This window comes from Peromyscus leucopus, chromosome 6, assembly GCF_004664715.2.
Source record: "Peromyscus leucopus breed LL Stock chromosome 6, UCI_PerLeu_2.1, whole genome shotgun sequence".
Lineage (NCBI taxonomy): Eukaryota > Metazoa > Chordata > Mammalia > Rodentia > Cricetidae > Peromyscus > Peromyscus leucopus.
In genome coordinates, this window is record NC_051068.1 from 90,577,501 (window position 1) to 90,599,656 (window position 22,156).

Below are 22,156 nucleotides of genomic sequence, written 5' to 3' on the forward strand. Positions count from 1 at the left end.
ACTGAATCTTCACATGGTGGAAGTGGGGAAGTATCTGGAGCTTCTTGTATAAGGGTACCAATTCTGGACCAACTCTGAATGAGACTGGCTGTACACCACACCAACCATGATACAGTTGTGACTTAGATGTCTGGGGCTGTTAGTTAGTATTGTAGTATTGAAGTCTTTTTTTGCATACATTAACATTTTATTAAGTTTTTTCTACAAGAGACTATAACACCAAATTGTTTAGCAGAAATCTGTTCAACTGAGAGACCAAACGGATCCAAGGAAGATGAAAATTAAATACTTAAATTAGTCAAAAGGCACTATGATACCACCTAAAACCTATCACCACAGTGGCAATAGGCTAAGGAAGATTGCGCTACAGCAGATTATCTAATGTGACTGTTAGTGCTTACATACATAGCAAGAAGCAAATCTGTCTCACAGAAGATAATGGTACAATGATCACTCAGTCCAAGATATTTGGCCAGGAAAAAGTCAAGACAGCTGACAGTAAAGCCAAATGGAAAACACAGGTGTAGAGAATTCAAGCTATCGAGTTAAATAGATGGCAATGGATCAGGCTTCTTCCTCCCAAAAGAGTTAATTACTGCATTGAGCTACCTGCCCCTGCCTAACAGGGTGCTCAATTACTGGGACTATGTTTAAGGATGTTCAGGGTCCTTGCTGTAGTGTAGCACAAACCTCTGAAAATGTATCACATGTGGGCTGACTTGGTTGCTAGTTATTCTGAATGAATAAAACCCCCAAAGCATTCACATGCAATAGAGTATCAACTTGTCATGAGACCCCCACCCCAGTTCCCCCTAAGGCCCGGAGAGCTGAGGAAAGGGACATCTTAAAATAGCCAGAACCAAGTCAGTTCCCCATTCCCAGACAGGGTGAAGTCAGTTTTAAAAGTACAAAATCAGACTGTCTGGTGGTAGCTAACCACGAGACGCCCCCCTCCCCTGAGATAACATGACCAAATTTTGGAGATGGGCTGTAAAACTCCTGACAGAGCAAAAAATAAGATAAAAGTCCAAACTCAGGAAAACTGGACCAATCAAGGGTTGACCCGTACTAACCCCCTCCTCTCTGAAGAATTCTGTGGTTTTTGCCTTCAAAAGCTAATCTCCCCAAGAAAGAGGAACTCTCCTCCCTGCCTCGCTGCGCTGGGCACTGGACGAGGGTTCCTTGCTAGCTCGTATTGCGCCAAGAAGTAAACCTTGCTATTGCATTCTGGACATATCTGGTCTCCTGGTGGTCTCTTTGGGGGTCCTAATATGGGCATAACATCTTTAGGGGCCCGTCCGGGATCCCCCGGAGACCCCACCAGGAACCCCAAGGTCCAGAGGTTCCTTGACTTCTACCGGTAAGAGCGCTCTCTTCTGTTTGTGTCTCTGTCTTGTTATTTTTGTTTCGTACAGTCGACGGTCGGCTGATTTGTATTTGCAGGCTCTCACTGGGACAGACGTGTCTAGACAGTGATCCTGGAGGGAAAGAGGGACGCCTCCTTCCCCAATTTGGGCAAGGGACCCTCTGGTCCCGAGCCATTTGAGGCCACCTCAGAGGTGACTGTTTGGTTTCAGCAGCCTCTTCCGGGAAGTGATCAGGAGCCTCTCCTGACCATTAAACGACCCGTTAGGACTGTTTTTGGGCATCTCCCTCCACCACAGGTATCGGGGACTATGGGGGTCCAGCCCCTCGATAGTCCCCTCCCAGGGTCCAGGAAGAATCTACAACCAGCTGATAATTAATCTTTGATGAAAAGAAATGAATCTATGTACACGAAACTCCTTAGTCCATATACTTTATTATTCTGTGTCAGCTACAAGCTTATATTCTGCTCTCATATTTAGGTCATCTTTAGCCTGATTTCTCTCTACACTTGTCTGTGATCCCCTCTAGGTTCTATCTTAATTTCTTTATCTAGTTCTGCCCCTTCTAGGTTCTCATCCACTTTGTTCCTTCCCATATCATCTCCCCTCCCGTCTCCTCTCTCCTCTTCTCGTTCTACTTCATCTTGTTCTTCCCCATCTGGCTTTTTCTCATCTTCCATCTCGTTCCTCTAGTTCTCTCCTGTAGCCCTTCAATCTACTTCTTCCCCATCTCAGTTTGTTCCTCTCAAGTTCTTACCCATCTAGTTCTTCCATTCTTTTTTCTCTTCTCCTCTTGTGCCCTGGAAGTCCCAGTATATAAAAGGGAGGGTCCAAGCCGGGCAGTGGTGGCGCACGCCTTTAATCCCAGCACTCGGGAGGCAGAGCCAGGCGGATCTCTGTGAGTTCGAGGCCAGCCTGGGCTACCAAGTGAGTTCCAGGAAAGGCGCAAAGCTACACAGAGAAACCCTGTCTCGAAAAAAAAAAAAAAAAAAAAAAAAAAAAAAAAAGGGAGGGTCCGAGCTAAATTGTGTAAAGCTATTAACGTCTACCTCTCCTAGGTGGTGTCCCCTTGTGGAATTTACCGGAAGTCAGGAGACTTGCATGTGGGCTGTTACCATTGTTAGTCCACCTGGGACTAACAATGGGCGCCCACCTGGGTGCTGTTTCCTGTAGTCCTTGAAAGTGGCCAAGGGAGATAGATAATCTGATTCCAGAGAAAGCCTTTCCTGAGGCTGTTCTCCAAATACCTGGAATGTGTATGTCCAGAGAGTGATCAGTCTACACTGTTAGTCCTTCTTAGGGAAAAGTCAATTGGAAAAACTATGAAGGCACACATGATTTTCATAACAGAAGACAGCTGATATACAACAAGCCAAGTAACACCAAAAACTCCTTGGGATTTGACTTCCTCTGGAGGAATTCCATGATCCCTCCAGGTAGTGACTTTACCATAACCAGCTGAGTTCTTATGATATTCCTGCGGCCCGCAGCAGTTCCCCTTTTTTCGTTTAGTTAAAAAAATTTTTTTTGTAGGACAGTGAATATGTAGATAAACTTAAGTTTGGAGATTTCTGAAAAATGATAAGTAATGATTAACATTGATGTTTAATCAATACTGTACCTATGATATATATTTATAATCAATACTCTATATAGATGGCAGGCTGAGGATTAGTTTAACCATCTAATTGGCATACCTGTATATAGTTAGAATATCTCTGTCTCAAAAAGGGAGCAGAGGAATAACATAAAAATCTATCCTTAGCTAGTATGGCATGATATGGTCAAAAAGTGTCTGAATACTATGATTGTGACTTATCAAAAAGAAATGGTTAGTTTAGAACATTAACTGTAACTATTAATCTTTGGTTAGTGGTATTAATTTGGTTAACCTGTCTTTTAAGGAGGCATAGTTAAAGAGTTACCTGAGTAAGTCATGAGCACCTGTGGGACCAGTGCTGCAGATGAAGCTTACCTAGTTTAAATTTGTAATTAATGTAATATTAAACCACTAGTTATGAGAAAACAGTAATAACCTGTGTCAGGGTATACATAGCAAGACTTACATACAGAACAATTGTCATAAGTACATTAGGAGAATATCTGATAGTACATACATTTCAGGATCATGGGCAGAACTTATATACAATTAATAATAGAGCATTTTTTTAAGGGCAATCCAGCCTCTGGGCTGGAGAGTTCAGTTCAGAAAACAGGGTACGTGACAAAGGGGGCTGTAGAAATTTCTCATGGTTACTTCCTGCGGATATGGGGGCGAAGCTTGAGGCCTGGAATGCAGTGGAAACCCAGGAAGCGCAGGCTGTCTCAGGCTCTGTGAGACAGGCAGTGTAGCAGAATTTTCTGTCTTGTGGGCTGGAGGGCGTGACGCAGGGCTGGGCTGGACAGCACATCGGTGTGGGCTGGAGGGTGGGGTGCAGACCTGCTGCAGCTAGACAGCATGTCCATGGTCCAGAGGATGACAACCTGTAACTCTTTAAATGGTTAGAATTTCTGCTGGAAACAAATATGTGTATTAATGGTAGAACATGCAGCCAAAGAGTTTTAAAGATGAGGAGTTTTAAAGAGGAAACTTTTTCTCTTAGGTGTACCTATGGGATATTAAATGCCTGGTTAGCAGATAAGAGAAGGGGATACCAGGCCAGGGAGAGGGAAGGCTCCTCCCCCACCCAGAGGAGAAAAAGAAACTTTGTAAGTGGGGGATAAGAACTGTAGTTAGGTTGCATTCCTCCCAGTCCTTCTTGGTTTGTGAGCGTTGGCAAATTTTGATCTCCTGAAGCTTGTAAGAACCTTCTTAATGGACAAAAGCTTAGATATGTTAGCAATATAACAGTGGTAAATTTTGTCAGACAAAAATATGAATCCTTGGAGTCTCAACAGGATCAGGATAGCCAGAGAATGAAATCTGAAATGTGTCATTTATATATCTCTCAAGTCTCATTATCTTTTGACAAAAGTTAATAAAATACTTTTAGAAGAGAATTATTATTTCTAATCATATTTCTATAAGTTTTATAACATTGATGAACAGTTCATCAAAAGGATCTGGAATTGTATCAATTTATTTATATTTAACACTCAATATTTAAGAATCTAGAGGTAAATAACATTCAGTCTGGCAGCTTTAGAGCGCCTTTGTCCCTCAGTGGGCTAGTATATGGTGTGACCAGGCAATCCAGGATTCATGAAGGCAGGTCAATGTCCTGTGAAGACATGTAAGCATATCCTCCTCCTGATAGTATGAAAACATCAGGACCTTTTCAAATACCAGTGAGAAGATCATAGAGGCTTAGGTGTAACTTTGTGGCTTGGCCTGGAGGTAATAAGGAATGCCTGTAGTGGGAGATATGAAAAATTAAGCATCAACTCTTAAGAGTTCTTGAAGTGTATGTAAGGCTGTTGTCTATATATGAGTTCTAGGCATTCCTAAAATTGAAAAGCAGTAAAATAAATGGTGTATTACTTCTTATTTCATAACCATAAATCATAAGTATGTAAGCCTCATGGTGAGCTTCCATAGGGAAAGAATTTGTAATTGTTGGACAGACATAAGAAAAGGTGCCCGAATATCCTGTAGAGTTATTTGTCATTCTATAGACTCATAAGTTTCATAGTTTGACATAAATATATCATCTGTGCAATAAAATTATTGTAAGATACACACACACACACACACACACATACAATTATTAGGTTGGGGGACTGTGAGGAAGCTATAACTGACAGTTAGTTCTGAAAGTTAATCTGTATGGATAAAATAAGGAACTCTGTTCAAAGAATGAGTCCTGGATAAACAGAACTTACATGTCCTGTTTTGTATATCGGCTTTGGCCACCATCATGGCAGGGTGAGTAGGCAAGCTAAAAGTATTTGAAATGCTGACAATCTTTAGGGTGAGTAGGTATGGTAAAGAAGCAATCTTGTACACCTATGACAATTATTTTTTGGTTTCTGGGGATGGCCGTGGGAGATGGGAAGCCAGGCTGTGAGGTTCCCCTTGGCTTTAATAAATTATATTTAATTTCTTAAGGTCTTGTAACAGTCTATAATCCTGATATTCCTAAATAAAAAGATATTGGGGTGATTTAAAGGCTGGTGGGGGGCTTTATATGCCCAATATTTAAGTTTTTCCTCTACCAGACAGGTAGCAATTACAATTCTCTCAGCATTTAAAGGTCATTACTTAACCCAGATAGGAGCATCAGATTTACAAGTAACGGAGTTAACAGTGGACAGTGGCCCCTAGGATAAATTTTGATACCTTAGGCTATGTCTGTCATGTATGATTTCTGGAATAAGGGGCCCAATTATGTCTTGAGCTTGTTTACTCAAGTTCCTTTAAGTTTAAAACCCATCTAAAGCATTTGAGATGATATTAGTTCATAGCAGAGATTAATGGTACATCTCATTTGTTACAGTATGTCTCTTTCCCATAGTGTGTTAGGTATGGTAGATGACATATGGGCAGAATATGTCATAATTTTATCTGACCATATTAATATTTTTGAGTTGCTAGCAATAATATTAGGTTGACCTAGGCCTATAAGAGATGAAGGAGTAATAGTCATCTTAAGTACTTGGCAAATCTTTTCCTGAAATATAAGAAACAACTGTGCTTATGTCTAGCAAGCCAATTATTTTTCCCCCTGTATTTTAAGTGTTTAGTTGGTTTGGAATATTTAATTTCCTGAACCCAGAAGGCCATATTGCTGGAATCCACACCAGCAGCTCCCTTAGGCGCTGCCCTGCATGAATCTGAATTGTTTTGTAGAGAGTTGTACAATAATCTTAATTTCTTTAGTAAAGTCAGGATCAACCTTTACTGGGACAATTTTTTTTACCTTGTATAGCAGAGGAATTAGAGCCTATATTTAGCCCCAGTGTCCCTTCTGGGGAGGTCCAGACTCTTGTGTTAAGGCATATAAGTCCATTCCTTAAGCTTATATATCTCAGACCTCAATAAAAACTTTATCCATAGATCTAATTTAGGCATACATCCTCAGTATCTCTAGGTTATTACTGAGATTCATGTATCATTAATAACATCTAGATGTTTATGTGTTACATTGATCTATCCTAATAACTGGCAATTCATATATCATAAGTTATTTTTTAACTTTCCTAAACATTTTCTATATCTAAACCTTTATATCCCTTTATAAAAACTTTACATCAAAAAGCATCTATGTCATTTTGAAATATGTTAGGTGAGTTATCTTTTACTTGAAATTGGATAGTAAGGCAAATTATCTTTAAACCTGATAAATGGAAATATAATTTAAATTATCTCAAAGCATAGTTTGGAAAAAACCCTGGCAATAAGGGGTATGGCAGTTTTGTCCAAGGCTTAAACATTTTAAATGCTAGGGGGCTAAGTAATAAATTGATTATATGAAATTTAGCATACATAGCATGTTTATAAATATGATTTTGCATACATTAGAGAATTTGATCATTTATAAGAGATTAACCCTCAATTTGTGTCCTAATAATTATCTCTAATAGCTTATAGCTTAAGTACAACTTATCCTTAACAGTTTACAGTTTAGGTCGGCCAATCAATAAGTTTTATTTCTTAATTATCTTTAATTAAACTTATTCTTTTTTTTTTTTTTTTTTTTTTTAAAGATTTATTTATTTATTACGTATACAGCATATATGACTGCACACCAGAAGGGCACCAGATCTCATTACGATGTTGTAAGCACATGTGGTTGCTGGAATTGAACTCAGACTCTGGAAGAGCAGCCAGTGCTCTTAGCCACTGAGCCATCTCTCCAGCCCTTAAACTTATTCTTAACAATTTATAAGTTAGTTGCCCTTATAAGCTTAGAACTTTGGTTTTATACCTGTCAGTTTAGCCTTAAAAATATTAAGTTTGTACTGAAGTTATTTTAATATAGAAACAGGAACTCTTATTCAAAAATATAAATCCTTTAAGGTGTATCATGAAATGAAATAAGCACAGTAAATTTACAGGCCCAAACTAAAATAAAGGAGGAGGAATTTTTTTTTTTTTTTTTTTTTTTTTTTTTTTTTTTTTTTTTTGTAGCAGCTGCAGCCTGTTTGTCCAGTCTGTATCAAGCCAGCTAGCCACCGGGAATGGCAAGGTGAGGAGAAGGGTGGAGATGACTCACAAGCCCAAGTGAGCTGAGATGCAGATAGCAGATAGTTAGGTTCAGAGGGAAGAAGGCAGATGTTTAGGATTCCAGCCCCAGACGTCTTCCGGGTCTGATGAATCCATACAGTCGTAGTAGGGCGTCCCCTAACCAGAACCTGTTTTTTGAAATGGGTTAACTAAAGTTCTTGTACTTGGCCAAGATTTTTGTAAATTACCAAGAACTTAAAAGCCAACCCAGAAAGAGGAAAGAGAGAAAAGAACACTTTTTTTTAGGGGAGTTAGAAGTTGCCATTAGTTTTTAAACCAGCTCAGGCTGTGAGACTTGCACAGTTATTTAAATGAAGGCTGCTGGATCGAGCTTCTGGTTAGCAATTAGAAGTTCACAGCTCAAGTTCGCCTTTGGATTTCAATTAATTTTAGCAAGAAAGGCTGTTTGTAGCAGGACGCTGCTGCTAGTATGGAGAACATAGTGAACTTCATAGCTCTAGTTTAAGCTCTCAGGAGGTCTTGTGGTGTGCTAATATTGTGTTACCTCCTTGTAAGACCCTGAATGAAGTAACGGCAGGTTTCTCCTAAAAAGGGAGGGGTTAAAATCTCTGACGCTTATCACAGTCTGATGGTAAATTAATTTCATAAGGTTGGCAGCTTTTAGGGGTCTCCTAAATCTTTCCATACATTTTTTAGGAGGCCTTATGGGATTAAGATAGTCTGTTGTTTCCTTATTTAAGCTTGTAAACTGACTGGAGCTGACTGAAGTGCCTTTTGTCTTAAGCCTGTGTCCTGTAACTTCTATCAGAAGCTGTTTCTCTTCAGACTCATTCTGACTATTTGGGGGGGGGGGGTTCATAGCTACTCACCGCTCCAAACGGGGGGGGGGTCGGTGTCCCTGGGATCTGCAGCATCCTTCGGTGAGGACTGATTGTAGCTGATGCTCCAGAGGTCTCCCAAAATCGTACCTCTCGAAGAGTTGAGCCTCTAACTGGGCAACCCTCTGTGAAGTGATACCTCTCTCCCTGGATATGCTTCAAAACTTACTTCCTATCAGTACCCTGAGTACCTAAACAGTTAAGTCTGTTCGTGGCGCCAGGTATCGGGGACTATGGGGGTCCAGCCCCTCGATAGTCCCCTCCCAGGGTCCGGGAAGAATCTACAACCAGCTGATAATTAATCTTTAGTGGGAAGAAATGAATCTATGTACACGAAACTCCTTAGTTCATACACTTTATTATTCTGTGATAGGAAGTGCCAATTCGTACTTTGTCCCGGAAAATTGTTAAAGTCTTTTTGTGGTTGTGGTTGTGGTTTTGCTGTTCTCTCTTTTTTTTTTTTTATCTTCGATTTTCTCACTCTACTATGGGGAATACTCTGTCTTCACCCCTAGACTTAACTCTTGCTCACTGGCAGGATGTTCAAGAGACTGCCAGCAACAACAACGTGATTGTCAAGAGGCGAAGATGGGCTACTTTTTGTTCAGCTGAATGGCCCACATTCAACGTCGGGTGGCCGGCAGGCGGAACCTTGGATGCAGCGACCATCCACCGAGTGGAGGAAATTGTTTCCCGGCCCTGCTCTGGCCACCCTGACCAAGTCCCCTATATTGTTACCTGGAGGGGCCTGATAGACAGGGAGGGGGGACCCCTTCCCTGGGTTAAACCCTTCTTACCTCCACAACAGGTTCCAGGCACTCAGGTCCTGGCCACCAGGCCCAAGAGCTCCCAAGCGGGCCAAGAAATGGAGAGGAGGCCCACGGCTGTGTTTCAGGGGGGACCCCTGAAGCAGAACTCTTTCCACCTCCCTATTCTCCCCTCCCCAGGTCCATCCTACAGCGCCTACGGAGGAAGCCCAGGAGCCTCAGCCGTCGAGAGCTGAGGGGGGGAGGGCGGCACAATCCACCCGCAGTAGGAGGGGAGGAACCCCCCAGCCAGACACCACAGTGGCCCTTCCCCTTAGGCCTGCTGGGCCCCGGACGAGGCAGGGAACCAACCCTTTCACTATTGGCCCTTCGCCACTAGTGACCTGTATAACTGGAAGGCTCAAAATGTGCCATTCTCTTGGGACCCCCAAGACTTAACTAACCTTTTGGAGACAGTTTTATTCACTCACCAGCCCACATAGGATGATGTAAATCAACTATTGGGAGTCCTCTTCACCACGGAGGAGAGAAACTGGATTCTGGAGAATGCTCGGAAGCTAGTTCCAGGACCCACAGGTACCTCCCTAGTGGATCCTGCCTTGGCAGCGGCTGCTTTTCCATCCACTCGCCCTAACTGGGACTATAATACGGCGGAAGGTAAGGAGAGTCTCCGTGTTTACTGCCAGGCTCTGTTGGCAGGTCTCAAGGCTGCTGCACGCAAGCCTACTAATATGGCAAAAATTTATGATGTAAGGCAGCGGGATGGAGAAAGTCCAGCTGCATATTTAGAGAGGTTGATGGGGGCTTTCAAGCAGTAGTCCCCGTACAACCCAGAGTCTGAGGAAGCCCAACAAGCAGTTATTCTAGCCTATGTGAACCAGGCAGCACCAGATCTTAGGAAAAAGCTACAGTCGCTAGAAAGACTAGGGGAGAGGAATCTGAGGGACTTAGTGGCAGTGGGGGGGAGGAGAGGGAGGGAGGGAGAGAGAGAGAGGACAGAGAGATAAGAGGCAAGAGAAGAGCCTGACCAAGATACTGGAACAGCAACAGACACAGATGGAGAGAGTGCTCCTGGCTGCAGAAACAGGAAGCTATGAGAAGGGGAAAAGGTCCCAGCCTAAGCTAGGAAAGAACCAGTGTGCATACTGTAAGGAAGAGGGACACTGGGCTAGGGAATGCCCTAAAAATAGGAGCAAGAGAAAAATGTCAGTGGGACTAGGAAGGAAGCCAACTTCCATCCTTGCTGGCCTGGAGGAAGACAGCGACTAGGGAGGATGGGGCTCGGCCCCCCTCCCCGAGCCTAGGGTAGCTCTAAGAGTGGAGGGGAAACCTGTCCACTTCATGGTGGACACAGGTGTGGAAAGTTCAGTCCTCTTGACATCCGGAGGACCCCTGTCAAGAAAACAAACCTGGGTACAGGGAGCAATGGGCACTAAACCTTATCAACGGACTACCCGAAGAACAGTGGACTTGGGAGTGGGACGGGTAACCCACTCATTCCTAGTCATTCCTGAGTGCCCATACCCTCTTCTGGGGTGCCATCTGTTGGCTAAAATGAAGGGGGGGGGGGGGGCACAGATGGGGGGCGGCGGATTCTGGAGTCGAGGCAGTGGCTACAATGATTCAGAAAAAAAAAAAAAAAAAAAAAAAAAACAAAAAAAAAAAAAAAAAATGAAGGCACAGATCCATTTCACTGATAAGGGTGCTCAAGTCAAACACCCTGATGGGAGGGCTATTGGAGTGTTTTTGACAATGCCTTTGGAGGAAGAATACCACCTCGATGAACAAGAGCGGTCCTCCATCAAATGTGCAGACATGCAGATCTGGCTCCAACAATTCCCCACTGCGTGGGCCGAGACAGGGGGAATGGGGTTGGCCAAACATAGACCCCTCAGTCTATGTGGAACTTAAGACCAATGCAGACCCAGTGAAGGTCCGCCAGTACGCCATGACCCTGGAAGCCAAAAAGGGAATCACCCCCCATGTGAGACGACTCCTACAAGAGGGAGTCTTGCGGCCCATTCAGTCTGCATGGAACACACCGCTCCTACCGGTTAAAAAGCCACAGACGAATGACTACCGCCCTGTCCAAGACCTTCGAGAAGTTAACAAAAGGGTAATGGACATTCACCCCACTGTGCCCAATCCCTATACTTTACTAAGTATGCTCCCTACACATAAAGAATGGTATACTGTCCTATATTTAAAAGATGCCTTCTTTAGTCTCCCACTTGCACCAAACAGCCAAGGTTATTTCGCCGTTGAGTGGTATGACCCAGACATTGAAATAAGTGGGCAACTGACTTGGACGAGACTGCCACAAGGATTCAAGAACTCACCCACCATATGTGATGAGGCTCTCCATGAGGATCTGGGTGAGTACCGCTCCTAGCACCCCCATGTCTCTCTTCTACCATACGTAGATGATATACTAATAGCCACAGGTCAGAGGAGGAATGCCTTAGCGAAACTGAAGATCTTCTAAGGACACTGGGGACATTGGGCTATTGGGCCTCAGCTAAAAAGGCCCAGATCTACAAGAAACAGGTAACTTACCTAGGGTATGTGCTAAAAGAAAAAATAAATAAATCGGACCCTAAAAGAGACCCTAACCAAATTAGCCCTAGAGACTGGCGGTGACTGGATGACTCTTCTCCCCTTTGCCTTGTTCCGTGTAAGGAGCTCCCCTTATCAGCTGGGGATGACACCCTTTGAAATAATGTATGGTCTGCCTCCACCCCTTGTGCCTAGCCTCCAGACAGAGTTGATTCTGCCACCAGAAGAGGTAGACCTTCTTGAGAGCCTAAAACCCCTGACCTGAGTGCAGAAAGACATTTGGCCTCAACTGCGGGCCCTGTACTCATCCTCCTCCCCCACTGAGCCTCACAGTTTCGAGCCTGGAGACTGGGTCCTGATCCAGAGGCATCAACACAAGTCCCTGGAGCCGTGGTGGAAAGGACCCTACCTCGTCATCTTGACCACCCCAACGGCTCTCAAGGTGGACGGCATCTCCACTTGGATCCACCACACCCACGCCCGACCTGTGGTTCCTGCAGCTGAGGAACATCCAGCCGGAACCTGGAGAGTGTCCAAGCATCCTACTGATCCCTTGAAGTTAAAGCTACTACTACAGTATATGAGACCAAGACTAGGCACCATACAACTCATGGTGCAACGGGGTTATACTCAAGTCAGGACCACCGAGTACGAGTCATATGCAGACCCCGAAGTGAGGACATGGGAATCTCATGAACTAGAACAAGTTAGGGGCCCATGATTGAGCCCCTCTAGGGCCAAGAGAAGGAGGGAATGAGAGACCCCCACCCCAGTTCCCCCTAAGGCCCGGAGAGCTGAGGAAAGGGACATCTTAAAATAGCCAGAACCAAGTCAGTTCCCCATTCCCAGACAGGGTAAAGTCATAAGTTTTAAAAGTACAATACCAGACTGTCTGGTGGTAGCTAACCACGAGACGCCCCCCTCCCCTGAGATAACATGACCAAATTTTGGAGATGGGCTGTTAAACTCCTGACAGAGCAAAAAATAAGATAAAAGTCCAAACTCAGGAAAACTGGACCAATCAAGGGTGGACCCGTACTAACCCCCTCCTCTCTGAAGAATTCTGTGGTTTTGCCTTCAAAAGCTAATCTCCCCAAGAAAGAGGGACTCTCCTCCCTGCCTCGCTGCGCCGGGCACTGCGGACGAGGGTTCCTTGCTAGCTCGTATTGCGCCAAGAAGTAAACCTTGCTATTGCATTCTGGACATATCTGGTCTCCTGGTGGTCTCTTTGGGGGTCCTAATCTGGGCATAACATCTTATCACATCCTAAGGACCTTGTGGAATATTTTCAACAGTCTATACATCGTTCAGCAGCTGAGCTCTAATTAAAGCTGCAAGGCTCACAAAATAACAAGAAAGCCAGGAGGAAGCAATGCAAGTAGGACATCCTAGCAGTTAATCGCAGTCTCTCTTTTTCCAATTTAGGCTAAATTCTAACGTACCTAATGTGGGATGTAAAAGCTACACTGGAGCAAGCTGGGCCTTCTGCTGAACTCACCAAATACCGAGAAAAAAAAACGAGGGGTGGGCGTGGTTTTATTTTCAAAATGCTTCAGAATTTATTCTATTACAAAGGAACATGGCTGAACAGGTAGGAGACAGACTCTCCATTGTGGGTTCTCCTGATAGCTTCTGCAAGGATCATGGAGATATCAATCACCTGTATTTTGGAGCAGTGTTTCATCTTATCCTCCTGGGGTATGGTGTTGGTGACTACTACTGCTTCAAAACATGCGTTGTTGATACGGGAAATGGCTGGGCCAGAAAAGATTCCATGCGTCAAGATGGCATAAACTCTGGTAGCTCCAGCGGAGAGAAGCTTGTCAGCAGCATGGCAGATGGTACCACAAGTATCAGCCATGTCATCCACCAGGATGGCCACCCGGCCCTTCACATCTCCGACTAGCACCATGCGGTCCACTTCATTGGCCTTCTTCCGTTCCTTGTGAATCAAGGCAAAATCCACATTCAATCGGTCTGCAATGGAGGTGACTCTCTTGGCTCCACCAGCGTCAGGTGAGACAATGGTACAATTTCTCCATTCAGATATATTCTCCTTTATCCACTTTAAGACAGCGGGCTCTGCATATAAATTGTCCACTGGGATATCAAAGAAGCCCTGGATTTGAGATGCATGTAGATCCATGGTGATAATATGATCTGCTCCTGCCACAGAGAGCATATTTGCAACAAGTTTAGCTGAGATGGGAGCCCGGCTCTTATCCTTCTTATCCTGGCGGGCATAAGGGAAGCATGGGATGACTGCAGTCACCCGGCTGGCTGAAGCAATCTTGCAAGCATTAATCATGATCAAAAGCTCCATTAGATTGTCATTTATCTCACCACACCCACTCTGAACAATGTAGACATCTTCTCCACGTACACTCTCTCCAATTTCCACGCAGGTCTCCTGGTTGCTGAACTTCTTAGTCACCACCTTGCCTAGCTCCAGGCCCAGGCGGTCGGCAACTTTCTGGGATAAGTCCTGGTGGGAGCTCCCGCTGAAGATTTTGATGTTCGGCATCTTGGGCAACTGCACAAACGCACTCTTTTCTCGGAGGTCACCGGAGCTGCGGAGTCTGGTCTCGAAGTCAGCCGGCAGCCTGAACACGAACAGCACCGCGTTGCTACTCCGCCATCTTCTAGTATTGAAGTTCCTGTTTCAGGGGCTCTCATCGCTCCTCCCCCAGGACCTTCGCTGTCGCTCTAGGAGTTGTGGAGGACTTGCTCTTTGTGGTACTAGATTAGGAACAGTGCTTTGGGAACGGAGGAGGAGAAACACCCTTTTTCCCCCATTCAAGGATCAGACAGAGGAAACCGCGAGTTGCCATAAAAGGAAATAAACTTGTTCTCACGCAGAGGAAAAAGTTCGAAACACAATCTCCTGGTGTCTGCTGCCACCATGTGGTCATGTACATTTGTTAACTTAAAACTTGGGTTTTCGTTATAAGGCGGGTCCTACGCCCAAAGAAGGAATAGATGAAGTACAGAGAATTTAAAGCTTGTTTTTTAGCGCGAGCTGGCCTCAGTTTGTCCCCTAAATCAACCTAGGCTCTCTGTACTCTCGGGCGCACAAGTTGCCGCTATTAAATACCCTTTCCCCGTCATGGTGCGCTGTCCTGAGGCAGGACTAAATCCATGCTTCCATGTCGGGGCCCCTCCTCCAGCTGGAGGCAGAGAAACCCCCAGATAACACGCCTGTCATCCTTGACCTCTAATATTTATGGCTTGTGTAATCCCCCTTTCTCTTTACTTTGAATGTAGACGGCACCTGTGACTTGTCATTAGTAGAACAGGGCAGAGAGGATGGGTTGTCATTTCTGATTGTATCATGTGGTGTTTATAATGTCCACATTACTACCAGGCTGTCTCAGTCTCTTTCTGGGCTTTCATATGTGACTAAGTAGCCATGCTTGGGGAAGCGGAGTGACAAGGAGCTGAGGGTGGTGACTGCTATCAGCCTGTAAGGGACGGAGCCATCAGGGCAGCAGGACACGGGCAGTCAGGTTTCGCTATCAACCATGTGAACTTGGAAGCAGATCATTCTCCAGTTGAGACCCAAGTCCTGGATAATATCTGGATTTCAGCCTCTCGAGGGAGTGTCCAGATTCTATAAAGGAAGTAACAGTTGCTATTTTCTACCAGTAGGTGGATGAGGACCTTTACCCATAACAGAGAACCAGAACACAGATCTTTGGTTTTACCTATTACCTTTTTGTCTACAGGACTGCATCACGCAACTTAGTATGTGTTGCTCCTCATGGCTTACTCAGCCTGATTGATTTCTCCTTCCTTCCCTTCCTTCCTTCCTTCCTTCCTTCCTTCCTTCCTTCCTTCCTTCCTTCCTTCCTTCCTTCCCTTCCTTCCTTCCCTGCCTCCTCCCTCCCTCCCTCCTGCCTTCTTCCTTCCCTCCTCCCTCCCTCCCTCCCTGCCTCCCTCCCTCCCTCCTTCCTTCCTTTGGTTTTGTAGTTTTGGTGCCTGTCCTGGATCTTGCTCTGTGGACGAGGCTGGCCTCAGACTCACAGAGATCTGCCTGGTTCTGTCTCGCGAATGCTGGGATTAAAGATGTGTGCCATTGCCACCCAGCTCAGTGTGCTTTTTTTTTAAAAGATTTATTTATTATGTATACAAGTATTCTACCTGCATGTATGCAGGCAGGTCAGATCTAACTACAGATGGCTGTGCGCCACCTTGTGGTTGCTAGGAATTGAACTCAGGCCCTCTGGAAGAGCAGCTACTGCTCTTAACCTCTGAGCCATCTCTCAAGCCCCGTCGTCCTGCTTTCTTATACATTGCAGGACCACCCCCCATGAGTGACACTGCCCACAGCGATCTGGGTCCTCCCACATCAATTATTAATCAAGAAAATGACCTACAGATATGTGCACAGGACAGTCTGGTTGAGGCAATTCCCCAGCTGAAGTTCCCTCTTCCCAGATGACCCGACCTTGTGTCAAGTTCTCTAAAAACTAACCAGCACAGAATGTTTTTAAATTAAATATGATCAACAAATAACCACTTGGTTTAGAATTGTTCTTGGCCTCCCATCAAGATTCTGGCACCAAATCGGCTTTCTGGGCTGGCTCCTTTAGGGCAAATCCTCTGTCAGGAGGTATCCCAGCTCCTTGTGTGTGTGGGTGGGGGACTGTATATGTAATTTATCAGCTAAGTTTAGACAGGCTGAAATCTAACCCAGCAGTTGACTAGACTTGAGTTGAGGTTGAGACCGCATCAGACACCTCAGCAGCTTGCCAAATGTGCTACATCCTTGCAGCTGACCTTACCATGACTGACAGCAAACCGCATTCTTCATTTTTAAAAGATGCTTCAGGCTGGGGAGGTCGATTAGGAGTAGAATGTTTGTCCAGTATGTGAGAGGCCCAGAGTTCAAGTCCCAGCACCACCAAAGAAAAAATAAACAAATAAAAAGATGCTTTGTTCTTATGTTCTAATGGGGCACCTGGGTAACATCGGAGTGGTGCTGAGAGGCAAAGCTGGGGACAGCAGTGTCATAGACAATCTGCTCAATCTCAGATACAACCGGGAGCTGTTAAGACAAGACAAAACAAAACAAAACAAAACAAAACAAAACAAAAAAACTGCTCCCAAACTTAATGTATGCCACTGGGGAGGTAGTTGGTTTTTCAATGGCATGCTTCTGACAGATCATGCTGATAAATGTAAGGAAAGTAACCTAGAATGATTAGTTAATTATGGATTAGTCAAAACCATCTGCTGGGGCTGGCAGACGACCCTGCGGGTGAAGGAAATGACCTAAGACCTGAGGCCCACGTGGTGAAAGGAGCTAATGCCAGCACCTTGTCCTCTGACCATCCATTGCATGTGCACTGAGACGTGCGTGTGCCCATGTGTATGCACACTAAATAAGTGCTAAAAATTTATTTTTATACCAAATACATCTTTTAATTGATTCTAGAGTTTATAAGGGATCCTCACCAAGCTCTTCGGTTTTTAGAATTTAATTTTATTCTTATTTTTTTATTTTTATTTTTGGTTTTTCGAGACAGGGTTTCTCTGTGTAGTTTTGGCGCCTGTCCTGGATCTTGCTCTGTAGACCAGGTTGGCCTTGAACTCACTGAGATCTGCCTGGCTCTGCCTCCCGAGTGCTGGGATTAAAGGCATGTGCCGCCGCCTCTGCTTCCGCCCGCCGCCATCGTCCCGGCCTGTTTGTTTTTTAAGATATGGTCTCGCCAGGCAGTGGTGGCGCATGCCTTTAATCCCAGCACTCGGGAGGCAGAGGCAAGAGGTTATATGTGAGTTCAAAGCCAGCCTGATCTCCAAAGCGAGTTCCAGGAAAGGCGCAAAGCTACACAGAGAAACCCTGTCTCGAAAAACCAAAAATAAAATAAAATAAAAAACTGAAGATCTGGGAGACAATTTCCATTCCAGATATAGAGCTTAGAACAAGTTTCAAAGCTCTCACGGCAGATGTTTACTATGTCTGCGGGATATAAGGGAGGAACACTTGAGCTAAAGCCCAGATGTGCAAACCGGACCAACAAGGCATGGCAGGAATATTCATAGAATACACACACACCCATGGCATATTGGATAAGTAGCACAAACCAAGATCCTACCACTCATGACACTGAGCACCCCAGTGTCTTTTAGTTTACAGCAAAGTGGGGCTACACAAGGTAGGACTTGGGTAGATCTTTAGAACATCAAGACACACATATTAAGACAAAATTGTGGGAGCCAGGGGACAAAATGCAGCCACCGGAAGACCTAAGGTGTGTGAGTTTAAGGGGAGGAGCTGTTGGATTGAAACTGGAGAGGGGAAGAAGTGAACATCTGCTCAGCTGGAAACAGGAAAGAGATTCTGCTGCCGAAGGAAAAGTAGTGAGTTCTAGGAAAATGGAAAGATCTATGTATGCCACAGATGCTTCTTCCTGGTTTCCATGACATCACATTTGTGTCTTTAGAATTTGGTCTATGGGAGGCTACCGAATTACATTTATAAAACAGGCACTGTTGGGGTGCAGGGCACAACAGAACATAATGATAAACCAGGAAGAAACTGTAGCTTGTGCTCCTTGGGACTGATCTGGGACCTTGGCTCTCTCCTCACCTGTCTGAGGATCCTGCTGGTGGCCCGCAAATCCCAGCATGGGTAACTCTAGGCTTGCGCTGCCAATGAGAACATCCTCTATATGACTGTTATGTCCAGGACTAGTCTGCAGCTTGGGGTTCTGTTAGGGGATCACCCACCTTTTGTTCGCATCTTTCAGTCTGCCCTAGTGGCTGCACTTAAAATTTCTCTATTTTGTGCCATCAGGAATGTTAAAGTTCTCCCGCTGCTCTTGTGAAAAAAATTGATTGACGTTTTGGTATTTGGGAGCTAGCAGGAGGGCTTGGCTGTTTCTTTAAAGACAGTTATCTACTCAAGGTAAGGCTGGGTTAATGACAAACTGTTCTTTCACAATATGCCCTGTTAGACTTTCCATGGCCTCATTCTTAAGTTGCAACAGGCTCCTTAATCTTTCCACGGTTACAGGAAGCTTCTAGCATATAGAAGGAAACCAAGAGAAAATGAAGCAATGATTCCTGAGGAAACAGAGAATTCACAAAGCAGAAAAATACAAAAACAAAACTCTGTAAACTCACAAAAATGTAGGAAACTATTGAATTCGTAAGTAAAGACAATAAGAAGCAGGCTATGATAAATGTCACAATGCAGCTACAAAATGAAGACAGGCAACTAAAATCTTCAGAAAGAACTGTTCAAGGAACACATTCTAAATTGATCCAATATATAGCAGAAAATCAGAAAACAATGAAAAACTGAACAGATTCTAAACTCTTCATAGAAGCAACTGACTGTTGTCTGGGTAATTGGGTGGGATGTGTGTTTCTTCATTCACAGAAATAACCAGTGAGGGACCAAGGTTAGTGATCAGATCATATAGAAGGGAATAGTTAGAGGGTGTAGCAGGAACTTAAAAAAATGTCCAAAGGCATTTTATATATATATATATATATATATATATGTGTACACACACACACACACACACACACACAAAATATCAGGGAAAGCATAACATTAAGAGAAGTGGAGCCCAGCGTTGGTTGTGCACGCCTTAATCCCAGCATGGTGGGTCTCTGTGAGTTCAAGGCCATCCTCAACTACAGAGCAAATTCCAGGACAGCCATAGCTACACAGAGAAACCCTGTCTCAAAAGACAAAAGAGAGAGAGGGAGACAGAGACAGAGAAAGAGAGACAGAGAGACAGAGAGAGATAGAGACAGAGAGAGACAGAGACAGAGAGAGAGAGTGAGAAAGAATGAGAATCACCATCAAAAGAACCAAAGGGAGACAGAGACAGAGAAAGAGAGACAGAGAGACAGAGAGAGATAGAGACAGAGAGAGACAGAGACAGAGAGAGAGAGTGAGAAAGAATGAGAATCACCATCAAAAGAACCAAAGAAGCCAGGCATGGTGGTACACCCTTTTAGTCATAGCACTCTGGAGGCAGAAACTGGCCATTGTCTGTAGTGGGTACCTGTTCTACCTATGACCTTTTAGTACCAGCCCCTGGGGCGTGGCCTTGGGGCTACCCTTAAGACCTGACAGGTAAGAGCCCTCTTCTCTCCTTCCTGGGCTTGGATGGTGCAGACTGACTCAGGCAGCAGCGTGGGACAGGACCTCAGCCTTCCAGGACCCTGTGATGATTCACCTATTCTGTTTAGTGAGTTGTCTTTTTCAATTTATGTCCTAATAAATTCCTTATACCCCTTAAGCAGACTCCCTTGGATTTCTCGCTATATCTGACCTCTCTAAAAGGTTTTATTTTCTCAGGATTATGGATAGATTGTAATAGGGTTGGGGGTGGAACAATAAAATTTAGACTTAAGATTTTCTTTTGGAAAAGAAAAAAGGGGAATAGGATAGGATATTAAAGTAGATTATTATATCTACTGGTAAATTAATTTAGCAAACTTAGATAATTTGCACTGATGTGGATTCTTGTATATTGATACAAATGTAAACTATTTTCCTATTTCTATTTAAAATAATTTGCATATTGATACAAACTCAAAAGTATAATTGTCATATTGTACATATATTCCCACTCCTATTTGAAATATTTTGTATATTGATACAAATGTAAAATTATGTTTGTCATACTGTATGTATGTTCTACCTCTGTTTAGGATATTTTGTATATTGACATATATTAAGGATATTGTTGTCACATTGCACTATACATCTTTATCTCTGATTAATATATTTTGTATACTGTCACAAATTTGAGATCATTGTCCTTATACTGTACATTTGCTTACAGACTGTTTATCTTGATAATGTGACTCCTTAGTCTCTAGGCTATTTAGGTAGATAAAACTACAGATTAATAGTTACCCATGCTTGTCATATCTATAGTTATATTAGTTAGGGTTTCCAGATTTGCAGAAACATCTGTCAGATGGATACGTAATCTTCAAATACTTCATAGAAAATATGGCATTTAAATGTTTTGATAAATTAGAATTCTGTTGACATGAGACATGATTGCTTCTGGCAGCATTGATCTACTCCTGTGGGAATGTTGGGCTTCAAAGACACTCCGTTTGGAAGTAATCTCTGTAACATGCCTTTACTTGTTGTCTGGACATTTTTGTATATTTAGTATATGTCCCTTGTTTGATGTTATTCTTGTTGGTTGTATTTCTATTTTGTTTATGTTATTACCTTTCCCTTCTCCTGGACAATACTTGATAATCATTCCTATTGTATATACTTTTGAATTAGGTTAGAACTTGCTTATTTAGACAAAAGTGGGAGATGTAGAGAATACCTTTCTACCTATGACCTTGAAGTACCAGCCCCTGGGGCATGGCCTTGGGGCTACCCTTAAGACCTGTCAGGCACATCAGCTAGTTCCCTTCTCTCCCTCGTGGGCTTGGATGGTGTGGACTGACTCAGGTAGCAAGAGCAGTGTGGGACAGGACCTCAACTTTCCAGGAACCTGCGATGATTTGCCTACTCTGTTTAGTGAGTTGTCTTTTCCAATTTATGTGCTAATAAATTCCTTATAACCCTTAAGCAGACTTCCTTGGATTTCTTTCTATAATTCACTTTGAGTTAAAGGTCAGCCTGATCCACATATGGAGTTCCAGGACAGCCAGAGATACATAGAAAGACCCTGTTTTCTTTTCCTTCCTTCCTTCCTTCCTTCCTTCCTTCCTTCCTTCCTTCTCTTCCTTCCTTCCTTCCTTCCTTCCTTCCTTCCTTCCTTCCTTCCTTCCTTCCTTCCTTCCTTTCTTTTTAGAACTAAAGAAGCTAGAGAACATACTTTTTTTTCTATTCTGGGCTTGAAGCCCAGTACTGGAACCCAGAGGAATCCAGAACAATCACTTTTTGTTTGTTTACAAGACAGGGTCTCATAATGTAGTTCCAGCTGTCCTGGAACTCCAAATGTGGACCAGGCTAGCCTCAAACTGGGATTAAAGGTGTGTGCCACCATGCTCAGCCTGTATGTTTTATTTTGGTAAGAGCAGAAATCTGGACACAGTGACACATACAGAAAGAAGATAAAACAAAAACTCACAATAATAAGACATCTCTAAGTCAAGTTCCCAGGCCAGGAATAGGTCTTTTTCTCTGAGCCCACAGAAGGAACTGACTTTGCTCCCTTCTTGATTTTGGATTTCCAGATCCCAGAACTATGACATCACATGTTTTGGCCGTATAAGCTGCCTAGCCTGTGGAACTTTGGCGTGCCAGCCCTGGCAAACTAGCACAGGTGGCTTTTTATTGCCTGAGGTGGGGAGTGAACTGACTCCTAAGAAAGAAAAAGAATCCTTTTAGGGTGGCAGAAGTCATCTGTGCCTTGATTGTGGTGGCTACAGGACTGCATGCATTTGCCAAAACTCAGAGCTGGGCACCAAAGGGGAAAATTTTTACTCTACATAAAATTGTATCTACATAGAATTACA

General features: G+C 43.8%; 2 protein-coding genes and 1 long non-coding RNA gene across 3 annotated transcripts; 2 read left to right on the forward strand and 1 right to left on the reverse strand.

Moving 5' to 3' along the window:
• Positions 1-1,175: 1,175 nt before the first annotated feature.
• LOC119088213 lies at positions 1,176-10,693 on the forward strand. Its single transcript, XM_037207042.1, has 3 exons — positions 1,176-1,360; positions 7,438-7,495; positions 8,911-10,693. The coding sequence occupies exons 1-3, from the start codon at positions 1,272-1,274 to the stop codon at positions 9,373-9,375; spliced, it is 612 nt and encodes a 203-aa protein (XP_037062937.1). The 5' UTR covers positions 1,176-1,271; the 3' UTR covers positions 9,376-10,693.
• A 120-nt stretch (positions 10,694-10,813) lies between these two features.
• LOC119088214 lies at positions 10,814-12,898 on the forward strand. Its single transcript, XR_005091834.1, has 2 exons — positions 10,814-11,686; positions 12,029-12,898. It is a non-coding gene; the product is annotated as an uncharacterized LOC119088214 (long non-coding RNA).
• Positions 12,899-13,229: 331 nt separating this feature from the next.
• LOC114707432 (ribose-phosphate pyrophosphokinase 1-like) lies at positions 13,230-14,368 on the reverse strand. Its single transcript, XM_037207041.1, has one exon. It carries the CDS (start codon positions 14,217-14,219, stop codon positions 13,263-13,265), a length of 957 nt encoding a protein of 318 aa, XP_037062936.1. The 5' UTR covers positions 14,220-14,368; the 3' UTR covers positions 13,230-13,262.
• Between the last annotated feature and the right edge of the window lie 7,788 nt (positions 14,369-22,156).

Bases quoted from the DNA above. Each gene is read 5' to 3' on its own strand.
- LOC119088213 (XM_037207042.1), top strand. From the start codon at position 1,272: ATGGGCATAACATCTTTAGGGGCCCGTCCGGGATCCCCCGGAGACCCC. The intron at 1,361-7,437 runs GTAAGAGCGCTC...TTTTTTTTGTAG, and splicing joins AGGTTCCTTGACTTCTACCG to CAGCTGCAGCCTGTTTGTCC. The intron at 7,496-8,910 runs GTGAGGAGAAGG...GCTCACTGGCAG, and splicing joins TAGCCACCGGGAATGGCAAG to GATGTTCAAGAGACTGCCAG.
- LOC114707432 (XM_037207041.1), bottom strand. From the start codon at position 14,219: ATGCCGAACATCAAAATCTTCAGCGGGAGCTCCCACCAGGACTTATCC.